The following is a 12,549-nucleotide window of genomic DNA, read 5'->3' as shown; positions in this document are numbered from 1 at the left end:
ATTTCACTGATGGAGTGTGTTTGAGTTTAGATCAGGTTTGTGTGGAGTTTCATTGATGAGTCGCTGCTGCCCTACAGTTTATTGTGCCCCACCAGGCTTTCTGTGGCAGAGACGCCACTGGTGATTAAATAATAAGCTTCAATGTATCAATACTAGTTTTCAACCTAAAATATGTTGATATTATTCATTATCTTTTTTTTCCCCACCCGTAGTATATTCAGGTTGTGCACTAACCTTCCCTGTGGCCCCGTGGGAGACATACTGGGCCCCCTCCCGCTTGGCGATCTGGACCTGGCGGCGGGCGATGCAGGGTCGGGCAATGGAGGTGCCCAGCAGGTAACGGTCCTCGTATATGGCGTTGGCCTGCACTGATGGCCAGATGAACTCTTCCACAAACTCATCACGTAGATCCTCAATAAACACCTGCACAAAAAAAATATTATGAAGTGACATTAAAGTGACAGTTTGGCTAAAAACGTTATTTACACAATTTCCCCCTTATCTCATACGCAGCGAATCAGCCAAGACATATCTGGAGTCTGATGTCTGCTCCTTTGGTTTTGCACTGGAGCTATTTGGCTTTGTAGCTGGGTAAGTTGCAGCATTCCTTAATCCGTGTAGATATTCATAATAGATTAGCGTTAGCACCTTCTTACACCAAGCTGAAGTCAGATTCTTATTCTCCAGCTTCTTGTTCAAATTTTCCTGTTCCACCTTAAATGGTGCAGCTTCAGGCACCAGAAAGTGACTGCTACACCATTTAAGGTGGAACGGGAAAACTCGAACAAGAAGCTGGCGAATAGGAAGCCGACTTCAGCTCCGTCCTTCTCACTGTGTTTGGGGGTTTATTTTATGTTTATGTGTATTAAGATTAGAAGTGATTCCCTCAGTGATGGATCTGCTGATGTGTGTGAGTTTGTGTTTTTTACTCGCGCTAAACTCGGTTTTTAACGTCAGGTGCAGACTGAATACTTTCCTGCTGGTCCGGACGGCTAATTATCACGATCAGTTATTAAAGTAGTAAAAGCTACCGAGAGCAGATCCGTGCATCCCGGATTAATCTGTGTCTGAGGATTATAACTAAACAGATTTGGTGAAAATCGGTTGAGTAGAAAGGAAGTTGTGGCTGATTTAATCCTGAGACTCTTCGTCTCTCAATACAAGAGAATCTGTTCACAAGCTGATCTTGACCTCTCCGACATGGTGGACGGTCAGACGTATCGCCTCAGATAGAGAACAACAGACAACACGGCATCTAGGAATGTATATCTATGTATTGGTATACATCTTCTTGCCTCAGACAGAGCCAAGTTGTTAAGTAACCTCAAATAAACCTGCTCATGTGGTTTTTACACTGTTATCTGTAAATACAGCAGTGTTAGGAGTCATGAACCCTGAATGCTTCTATACTTTTGTCCATTTTTATAGCCAATGGTGTGTCAGAAACATATCTCAGCAGATTTGGGGGAAGAGGAAAAGGAAATCTGTGTAATATTTTTAAACATGTCGAGACAGCAAACCTCCAGATCTGTTTAAATAGTGGCCCAATCCCATTTCTTATTTTTACCACTACCCCTTGTTTTCGAGTGTCTTCTTACCCCTTGGAACTGAGTTACAGGGTAGTGGTTGAAATCTTCCCTATGAAATGGGGCCCTTAAATAAAACAAGGACATTACTTCATTAACAGCTACTAGCGTTGCTCTGTAGGCGACCCTGCCAGTCTGCAGTGACAGCAGAGGAGGGTAAAGTTCAGCTCCTCACTGCTGGGCTTCAGTTACATTTAGGACATCATGTGCCTTCAAAGAGGGGGGCAATTATTTTTATCACCCACCACTAATTCTTCAGTGATATGAAGCTGAAGTCAGATATTCACCAGCATGTTGTTTGAATTCTCCCGTTCCTCCGGAAATACTAAGCTGCTGCACATTTTAAGGTGGAACAGGAAATTTAGCTGGCTGGCTGCTGAGACATCAGCATAATACTAGTGACTCTGTATGCTTGTTATGAAGAAGAGGACCATAATACATTGAAACGTCATTAAACTAAGATAATACAATGGTTTTCACAATGTTTTGACTTTTTTCCTCATAACTCTCTGTTTGGAGTCTCTGAAAAACCTCCGTTTGGAGGGTCATGTAGCCCCAACGCTTCACCCTACCCCTCTATCTTAAAAAGAATCGGGACACCCTACCCCTAGGAGTGAACACACAAAACGGAGGGCTAAGGGCGAAGTGGTAGGGGCGAGGGGTGAAGTGGGATTGGGCTGTAGTCATCTGATGGGGTGTTTACACATAAGAATATCTTGTCGTTCATATAAAACTTTTAAACTCCAAACATACAATGATGTCCCATAGAAAAAAATCTAAGATTTTCTCAGAGAAATAAAGCAGATCTCAATATTACATTAATGCAGGATCACTGATTTCTGAATTGTTTCTCCTAAACCCGAAAAGAGGAGATTAACATCAGCATCTCACTGTGAGAAGTTCTGGTGATGAAGGAGAAAAGCATGAGTTCTCCATTTGCACTGAGAGATGAGATCTCACACTTTTCTTATGGAGATGTTATTCAGCTCAGACTGGGCTGAGACGAGTCAGACACTAAAGAGTTGAGCCACTTTGATTTTGTGACAACATTTTGATCAAAGTGAGAAAATCTGAGTTTTATTTCTCAGGAGTCAAATTTCAGAAACAGGAAAAAAAATGGCTAAAGTCTCGCTCTGATCTCAAACTGGACTGAACTGTATCTGGGAGAAGAACCTGAGATCAAGAGGAGATCTCATTTAGAATATTTCTCTCTTTGTCCATTTACAGTATGAGCATTCACAGTGTTGTTGATGTGATTCCCATATTTCAGCGTTACCTTTTTCGCTCCTAGGCTCTCTGCTTTCTTTCTGGCTGCTTCGAAGTCTTCATCCTGTCCAATATTGGCCTGCAGACCAAAAAAATAGGGTAACTGATCAGCCACTTCTGCATTTCTTATAAATCATTTAACACTACTAGAAGAAAGACCGGCCCAAATCTGAGCCAAGATGATCTCTGACTCACCCTTGAGCACAAGTTTAACTTGACTCTTTCTGGCTGGTTAACAGCAGACAGACATTTTCAACAGACTACAAACCTCAATTCCAAAAACATTGGGACAGTAGGAGGAAAGAAAATGCAAGAACACAATATTTGATCTTTTACCTTATGAAATTATTGTTGTTTTCTTTTTTTTAGGACATCGCTGCTGTCGGAACAAAACCTTATATCTCCATTTTTGTCGTTTTTCAGTTTTTTGACATAATTTGAAAATTCCTGTTGTCCTTTACATTATGTGTGAATTTTACGATGAATGGACCAAAAGAAACGGCTTAAAATGACTTGGAAAAACGTCTGGTTCTATTGACTTACATTAAAAGTGAGGTATGTCTTTTCCTTCTCCTGTAAAGTTACCATTTTGGAGATACGAGGTTTTGTTCCGACAGCAGTAACAATGCTTATTCCAAATTTGATGCCTGCAACATGTTCCAAAAAAGTTGGAACATTTGGGGACTGAAGATACCAACTGATTTAGTTTTGAAAGCAGATTTTCTTGCCATTTTCCTGTTGTACGAGTGTTCAGCTGTGCAACCACACAGGGCCTTCATTGTCGCATTTTAAGCTTCATAATGCGGCAGATATTGCATTATTAATAGACTGCAGATAAATGTAAATGTGTTTGTTGTTCAAACAGTGAATTCAAAACTGACTGATGTTGCAGCTCAGTTTACATATTTGGGCTGTAAACACCATGTGCTTTTCTTCATAGATCCTCAGAAAACAGGTAAAAGGAAGTCGTGATGTCATCAGTGTGACTTTTATTTCAAAATAAGAGATTTTTTGTTACACAGTAACACCAGTGACACGACTCCTGGGGAACTTTCATTATATATTTTATAATATTTATTTGGTGTTTATTTTCTTTATGTCATTTAAATCATATATTTCATAGTCATGTACAGATTATTGTAGTTAAAATTGCAGAAAAACACATTTTTTACCTCATGGCACTCACCCTTCACACACTACCATCACATGAGCCCCTGAACTGTTGAGCAGCTGAAATCCTTTGTTAAGCAAGAATGGGAAAACACTTTCACTTTCTAAACTACAGCAGTGTCTCCTCAGTTCCCAAACGCTTACAGAGTGTTGTTAAAAGAAGAGGTGATGAAACACAGTGGTAAACAGGCCCCCGTCCCAACTTTTTTGGAACATGTTGCTGGCATTAAATTCAAAATGGGCATATATTTTTCAAAAAACAATAAAATTTCTCAGTTTCAACATTTGATATGTTGTCTTTGTAGTATTTTCCTTTAAGAATATTATTTAAATGATTTGCTTATCATTGCATCCTGTTTTTATTTACATTCTGCACAGCATCCCAACTTTTCTGGAATTTCAAAATAGAAATAAACTGTAACCTGAACATGTTTTTCAAGTGTAATATATCTGTAAACACTAGGGACACAAAAATGGATGTTTCCTTAGAACAACTGTACTAAATCTGACTTAAAAAAGTGAGGAAAATTCAGTTTTCCATGCCTACATGTCCTCAGATCAATCAAATGTAGGCTTCTTGAGGACAGTTAACCTCTTATGCTCATAGGTATATTTCGGTTTTTCCATCTGAATTTACATGAACAAATCATAAGGCAAATTATTCAGTAACTGCATGAAATAACTGAAAATATTTTGGTTTTTTTTGTAAAAGCTCCCCTCAAATTAACAGAACGTGTGTTTTATGATCACACATATTGCTATATGCTTACAATTTACTGCTGAAATACAAAAATCTTTGTATTTTTTTATAAAAATAGTTTTTACAGAGCAGATCACTGAAGAGACGCCATCTGTTTATAGTTTACAGCCCAGATTTGTGGAAAAATGGGTCGACTTTCAGTAGAAAAAAAAATTGAGTTCAGCTTCTTTTATTACAAGGGTTTAAAATTACATCACCCATCTATTTGACTGGAAAGAAGACAGTTCCAGCTTTCACACGACCCCCACCTTTTGAATGTAGCTTATGAAATATGAAAGTTATGAAGTAAAGAATATAACTAAGTGTGCTTTGGAACCTCCGGTGGTTCCAAGGAGTTAAAGAGGTCTAGAAGGAAACGAAAGCTCTCAAACTATGATGTAACAATATTTGACTGTAACTGATGCAAAAGCATGCGTGACTTTACTTGAGCACTCCTGATTTACATAAACATCCTCCTGATTGATTTCACGGAAATGAACCCATCACAGGAATAAAGGAAGTCAGTTCAGGAAGACGACACTTTACAGGAACAGGGAACACGAAGGTGAGTCCAGTTCTACAGTTTAAACTGGCATCGCATGCCAGAGGCACTGGGTGGGAGGTGGAGCATGCAGCGGCATGCAGAAACCAAAGCCTGTGTCGTTTTTGATGGTTACATCATATACACCTTCCAAAACCTGACTAACATGTTGATGCGAATTTACACCACAACAGCCCAGTGAGCACAGTGGAGAGCTTGAAGTCTATTGAAGGGGAATTCCACCAACTGCACAGAATTTCTGCTTAACTCAGTGGTTAAGAAGTAAACAATTCGGAGTGTTCAGACTGTAGAGAAACTTGCAGACTCAGAAGGAAAACACAACCATTTATTCACTATGAATAGTCTTTGGGGACTGTTTTGTCTCACAGAGCCCTGTATGTACATCTCCAACATGAATTTATTTTTTTTAATAAGGGCCAAAACATTCCCAAAACTATTGGCTCAGGCATCAGACAGCATACTCATAGGCTATATTCACATTACCAGATTGAAGTGGCTCAAATCTGCCCTAATGTGACTCAGATCTGATGTTTTCAGGGCTGTTTGGACACACAAATCTGATCTTTCCAAATCCGACCTGAGCCACTCACATATGTGGTCCTAGATTGGATACGTATCTGATTCGTGGCCATGCGACCTTAATGTGACGCTCAGACTGGAATTCATGTGCTTTTTTTCCACTGCGCCATCATTCAGCGTTACCATGGCAGCGGCACTGAACAGACGTTTAAGCCTGTGAACGGTGGAAAAGCAGCTCATCTCACCTTTTTCTCCTTCGTCTCGCTCTAATAATGAAGCTGAGAGCTGATCAGAGTTAATTATCTCCTCAGCGAAGCTCGTTCTGCTCGTTAGTTTGTGCTGATGATGAACGTGATTCATTCACGTGACGTTACTGAGTAGGATGAGCTCATGAGGGTCATTTCAGGACGCCGGTTCGTCACATTAATGACAGATTTGAATCACTTACCTAAACGAGTGTGAACCATCGTGTCAGAGAGATCAGATTTGATTAAAAAATCGGATTTGAGCAACGAGGCTTGTTATGTGAACTTAGCTGTAGTGAGTTTGTGTAATAACTTTGTGACGGAGCTTTTAGAGGCTTCAGATTCTGTTTTAATTCTGCAGAAATTTGAAAAGTTGGTGGAATTCCCCTTTAAGGATAAGACTATTGTTTTGGGTAAATAAGAGATCCAGCAGGGCATGAGAATCAGCCATATAATCTTTCATCTTGGCTTTCAAAAGGTGTCATTTTTCCTTTCGGGAGGTGGTTTTTTCTGGTGAGGTCGGACTTCAGAGCATTCCGCGTGGGCCGGCATGCGGCGGGGATTCAGGGATTCAGGCAAGGAAAACACTGGGAACACGTATGTCTGCGTGTCAGCTTGTCTTTGCTCTAAAGCCAAAAAGCCCCTGAAGCGCCAACGGCTGCGAAAGCCTCCGATTCCGGCCTTTTATCAGTTACTCAGCGTTCAGTCAGGCGAGGGAGAGAAAGTGCTTTGTGGGCGAATCTTCACTGGACTGGGATCAAAGCAGCTCCTATGCAGCACACATTCAGTTTAATAGGGTTAATCAGTTAAAACCCAATTATAATCCTGTTCAATAAGGTATACAAAATAAAAGTCTGGGCTGTTGTTTTAATGTGACAACACGATTGTCTATATTCCGCCACAGTGTGGATCCAGGGCCTCCTAGGCCTTAAAAAGGTCTCATGATTTCTTAGTGCTAACACATGACTGAATCCTAAAGGGGCCCTAGCAGAATTTAACATTGTTGCAGGTGTTTTTTTGACCGATGTCTTGATATTTATGGCCCGAAACAAAGGCTTAGCACTAATAGTCACGGTCCACCACTGATCACACCACAGCGTACAGTTCCTCCACTCACATTTGTGCATTTGGTTAGTTCCAGAAGATCACGCAAGGAGAGATCTGACATGTTAAGTTTCATAAAGTGGTCAAAGCACCCACCAGGTACGTGATGACGTCATAGCCCTGCTCCTTCAGCCACACTAAAATGCAGGAGGTGTCCAGTCCTCCGCTGTAGGCCAGAACCACGGTGCCCTTCGACATGTTCTCCAATCTTAAACACATTCAACACCAAAACAAACACAAAGTGTGACCTTAGGTACCATTAGAACTGCAATGATCAGGGTTAACAAGGGTTTAGAGGTGCTGACCAATCAAAACAGCCAAACAAACAGATCACTAGTTTCAATATCTGCAAAAAGTCACGTTCAAATTCATATTCTGTGCATCTTCAATTAAGCAGTCTGTGAAATACTAGGCTAGTCCTCCTCGTCATCATTCTCTGTGGATAAAATTAAAAGCGGTGATCAATGAAAACTGAACACACATCACAAAACTATTTTCAACAGTGTCGCCCATCAAAGAGCTACAAAGGGTCTGGGTTTTATTAAAGGCTTGAATTCACGCCTTAAAAAAATAATGACTTAGTATTTTGAAACAACTACTTATTTCTGCTTTAATATCTTGAAATAATGATCGTTTTTTCTCGAAATATTTCCTTACAATATTTACAAAATGACTTAATAACTCAAAATATTGACTTAGACTCAAAGTAAAGTCTTACTTTCACATGATTTTGCTAAGATTGATACTCTGTCAAATTTATAATAAAGTAAGAAATTATATTGAATTATACTTTAATTATAAAACATCATCTTTATGAAATACTAAGTCATTATTTCAACACAGTAAGAAGAAATTGAGAGAGTAAAAAAATTGAGAAAATAAAGTCATTATTACGAGATACTAAGTCACAATTTGACATACTGCTGCCAAAAAGAGGGAAGGAAAAAGTAGGAGGCGTTTTTGGAAATTAGCTCCCCTAAACAAAACAAACAAAACAGCTGTTCACCAACAGCAAACCAATAGATCAATGTCAGCCTAGTCATTTATAACATTCTCTATGGGATTTTCTCAAGTCTATTACAGGTAGGTAGTATTTATCACTAGGCAGTATTTCTGAAGTCCACTACCAAAGGTCTGATTTATTTAGAGGTTTGTTTAGAGGTTTCATATCTTTAAACAAAGCTAATTTCTAATCACAATCAGAAACCGGAGGCTAATCCTCGTTAGCCGACCCTGTACTGCAGTCTGTTCTACAGCTTTCCCTGGAATAAACATGAAAAGTGGTAAACGCTGAAAACTATGGCAGCCCTAAGGTGACCTGGTCATTATTTTTAATAAGGCGTGGCCACAAATTAATATATTGAGACCACAAGTTAAAATATTAAGGCCACATTTTACTATACTGAGGACTATATTGAGACCACAAGTTTCGATATTGAATACATAAATTACTATACTGAGGCCACAAGTTACTATACTGAGGCCACATTTTACTGTATTGAGGCCACGAATTTCTATGTTGATGACACATTTTACTATACTGAGGACACCTCTTACTATACTGAGGCCACAAGTTACTATATTGAGGCCACAAGTTACGATACTGAATACATAAATTACTATACTGAGGCCACAAATTTCTATATTGAGGCCACATTTTACTATATTGAGACCACAACTTACAATAGTGAGTACATAAATTACTATACTGAGGCCACAAGTTACTATATTGAGGCCACAAGTTACAATACTGAATACATAAATTACTATACTGAGGCCACAAATTTCTATATTGAGGCCAGATTTTACTATATTGAGGCCATGAGTTACTATATTGAGACCACAACATAAAATATTGACATCAAGTACATAAATTACTATACTGAGGCCACAATTTACTATATTGACGGCCAATAGTCACTATATAGCGGCCATAAGTTACTATACTGAGGACACATTTTACTATTATTGTTATTGAGGCCATGAGTTACTATATTGAGACCACAACTTACGATACCGAATACATTAATTACTATATTGATGCCACAAATTACTATATTAAGGGCACAAATTAATATATTTAGACCACGAGTTACGAGAAACTTAACTCGTGGCCTTAATATAATTCGTGGCCTCAATATGTTAAATTTTGTGCCACGCCTCAGTAAAAATAATGACCACGTCACGTGAGGGGATCAGTAAAAAAACAGAAGGCAGCAGCTGGACTGTCGAGTTAATATTTCCAGAGTTTGTTAAAGATTAAACTACGAAACCACGTTTAACTACAGTCAACAAGTGGGTAAGAAAGACATGATGCTAGTGTTCTCTGTGCGGTCTGATCTGATCTGATCTGATCTGAGGACAAACTAAGCAGCGCTCAAATCTCAGCTGCGCGTCTCGTTGTCGCGGATCCTCTGAGCTGAGCTCTGCCTCAACACTGGAAACCTGAGTTTGCCTCTGAATTTGGATCGCAAATATTGCCAAAAAGGGGAAGCAGAGCAGCCCTGAGCCCTGAGAGCCACGCTGCTCCAGCCTGGTCGTTTCCCAGAGCAGAGCAGAGCAGAAAAAAACAAAATATAAAAATAAAATATATAAAAATAATATGGACCTCTTTAAGGCGTCTGCGCTTACCTGGGTATCAGAAAAAGATCAGAGGAGCTTCCACAGACTGATCTTCACTGTTGCCACAGATCACATGGGCCGAAACTGTTACATTATATATAAACACGCCCCCTTTACCGTCAGCACTCAGGACCACAGACAGCCAATCACAGACAGCCAATCCGGGAAAGCTTCACAGCCAAGGGGGCGTGTCTGGATGGTATCCAATGATGTAATGCATATCAAAATTGCACTAGAAACCTATAAATCCTCTTCTAAGACGTTTTAAATTTGAATAAATATGCTAAATTTTAATATGCAAATGTTCATATTTTCAAAATATTTTTAATAATTTTGTTATCAGTTCAGACAGCAGCGTTAACCGAGGACAATAATGCTCAGTTTTCATTCTTTGGAGACCATCTGAGTTCTCACTATGTCTACGCTGATCAGAGAGGTCACGTTAGCAGATGTAAAGGGGAACTCCACTGATATTTTTAAAATTTCTGCATAATTCGATCACTGAGACATCGAGATGTTTGATCTGATTTTCTTTCACAGGTGTGGTTTGGTGGTGCTCGCAGTGCAAATGTAGCCATTTCATTTTCTATCCAAAAGCACCAGTCTACCCACGTCCTCTGAGTTTTATATGTAATGTCAATGATGGTAAAAAAGGGGGGGGGGTAAGTTTTAGGTGTGGACTTTTACCTAATAACACCCTGCAGATATCTCTGCACCATAAAATCACTTTTAGGCCGAAAACCACGGTGCCCTTCGACATGTTCTCCAATCTTAAACACTTTCAACACCAAAACAAACACAAAGTGTGACCTCAGGTACCATTAGAACTGCAATGATCAGGGTTACCAAGGGTTTAGAGGTGCTGACCAATCAAAACGGCCAAACAAACAGATCACTAGTTTCAATATCTGCAAAAAGTCACGTTCAAATTCATATTCTGTGCATCTTCAGTTAAGCAGTCTGTGAAATACTAGGCTAGTCCTCCTCGTCATCATTCTCTGTGGATAAAATTAAAAGCGGTGGTCAATGAAACCTGAACACACATCACAAAACTATTTTAAACAGTGTTGCCCATCAAAGAGCTACAAAGGGTCTGGGTTTTATTAAAAGGCTTGAATTCACGCCTTAAAAAACCCACGAAGACCAAGTTTATTTCCTTAGTATGTCAAAATAATGACCCAGGATTTTGCAACAGTTACTTATTTCTGCAAAACAGTGCTTTAGTATCTTGAAATAATGACCGAAATATGTATTTACAATATGTACAAAATGACTTAATACATCAAAATATTGACTTAGCATCTCATCAGTATAAAATAAGCACATTGAAATATACTTTAACTATAAAACATCATCATCATGAAATACTAAGTCGTTATTTCAACACAGCAAGTCGACATTTTGAGAAAATAAAGTCATTTTTTCGAGATACTAAGTCAAAATTTGACATACTGCTGCCAAAAAGAGGGAAGAAAAAAAAGGCATTTTTCACCTGTTTTTTTTTTTTTTCTCTCAGTTTTCTTTGGGGACTTTTGTCTAATAATACCCTGCATGTATCTCTGCACCATTAATTCACTTTCAGGCCAAAAATTGCTCATAAAACAACGTCGCAGGCACCAAGCAGCATAACCATTTAGTGTGACAGCTCTCTGGGATGGAGCTTTTAGAGGCGTTAATGTTTCAGACGTCTGGTTCCTATCACCACCACTGTAACAAGTTTCTCAGACAAACCACTCTGAATGGCTTTAAATCTTAATAATTTAATAATATGGGAATTTTGAAAAATCGATGAAGTTGTCCTTCGAGATATAGAGTATAGAAGCAGAATGGAAGTGTGTTTATTCAGTGGGCAAGTTCAGCAAGATGGCACTGGGGATCACCGCTGCACCTGCGAATGTTCTGGCTATATGTAAGAAAATAAGACAAATCATTAGGACAGTTTAGGGAAACGAGCCTGAAGTGGGTTTTAATGATTAATTTCCTGTTTGGAAATCTGTCTGGTGGCTTCTGCTGCACTTGCATATGTTCTGGTTACATATTTGCAAATCATAACAAAAGTTTAGGTAATAAGGTTCAGGAAGTACCTCAGTGATTCACTGTCGCCACATATATGTCTTTTAAACGATGATTCGGCTGTTCAGTTTTCTTCGGTTCAGCGAAGCATGCTGATGGCAGGTTTTACAGCCACGAAGAAAACTGTCTTCCAACTTTGGACGGCCTCACAGCTTTCAGCTATGAAATTTTGGATATCTAGTTTTTAAAATATAGTTTGGATGGAATACCTTACAGTTTCTCTGCATACTTTGTTAGCCCCCTTTTACCCTGTTCTTCAGTGGTCAGGACCCCCATGGACCCTCACAGAGCAGGTACTCTTTGGGTGGTGGATCATTCTCAGCACTGCAGTGACACTGACGTGGTGGTGGTGTGTTAGTGTGTGTTGCGCTGGTCTGAGTGGATCAGACACAGCAGTGCTGCTGGAGTTTTTAAACACCTCAGTGTCTCTGCTGGACTGAGAATAGTCCACCAACCAAAAATATCCAGCCAACAGTGTCCTGTGGGCAGCGTCCTGTGACCACTGATGAAGGACTAGAGGATGACCAACACAAACTGTGCAGCAGCAGATGAGCTATCATCTCTGACTTTACATCTACAAGGTGGACTGACAAGGTAGGAGTGTCTAATAGAGTGGACAGTGAGTGGACAGTGTTTAAAAACTCCAGCAGCACTGCTGTGTCT

The 12,549-nt window shown here is 39.5% G+C and overlaps 1 protein-coding gene across 1 annotated transcript in view; it reads right to left on the bottom strand.

The window, feature by feature from the left end:
• ass1 (argininosuccinate synthase 1) overlaps nucleotides 1-9,940 on the bottom strand; it is a 55,604-nt gene extending 45,664 nt beyond the window's left edge. The window contains exons 1-4 of the mRNA XM_036580707.1: nucleotides 9,823-9,940; nucleotides 7,288-7,399; nucleotides 2,863-2,931; nucleotides 235-423 (exon numbers count right to left, since the gene is read on the bottom strand). Of these exons, the coding sequence (XP_036436600.1) occupies nucleotides 235-423; nucleotides 2,863-2,931; nucleotides 7,288-7,389 (360 nt within the window). The 5' untranslated portion in view covers nucleotides 7,390-7,399; nucleotides 9,823-9,940. The remainder of the gene's footprint in view (nucleotides 1-234; nucleotides 424-2,862; nucleotides 2,932-7,287; nucleotides 7,400-9,822) is intronic.
• Nucleotides 9,941-12,549: the final 2,609 nt, after the last annotated feature.

The sequence above is a fragment of the Colossoma macropomum genome, unplaced genomic scaffold, assembly GCF_904425465.1.
Source record: "Colossoma macropomum unplaced genomic scaffold, Colossoma_macropomum, whole genome shotgun sequence".
Lineage (NCBI taxonomy): Eukaryota > Metazoa > Chordata > Actinopteri > Characiformes > Serrasalmidae > Colossoma > Colossoma macropomum.
Note: the sequence above shows the minus strand (reverse complement) of the source record. Positions and strands in the feature narration are given on the sequence as shown.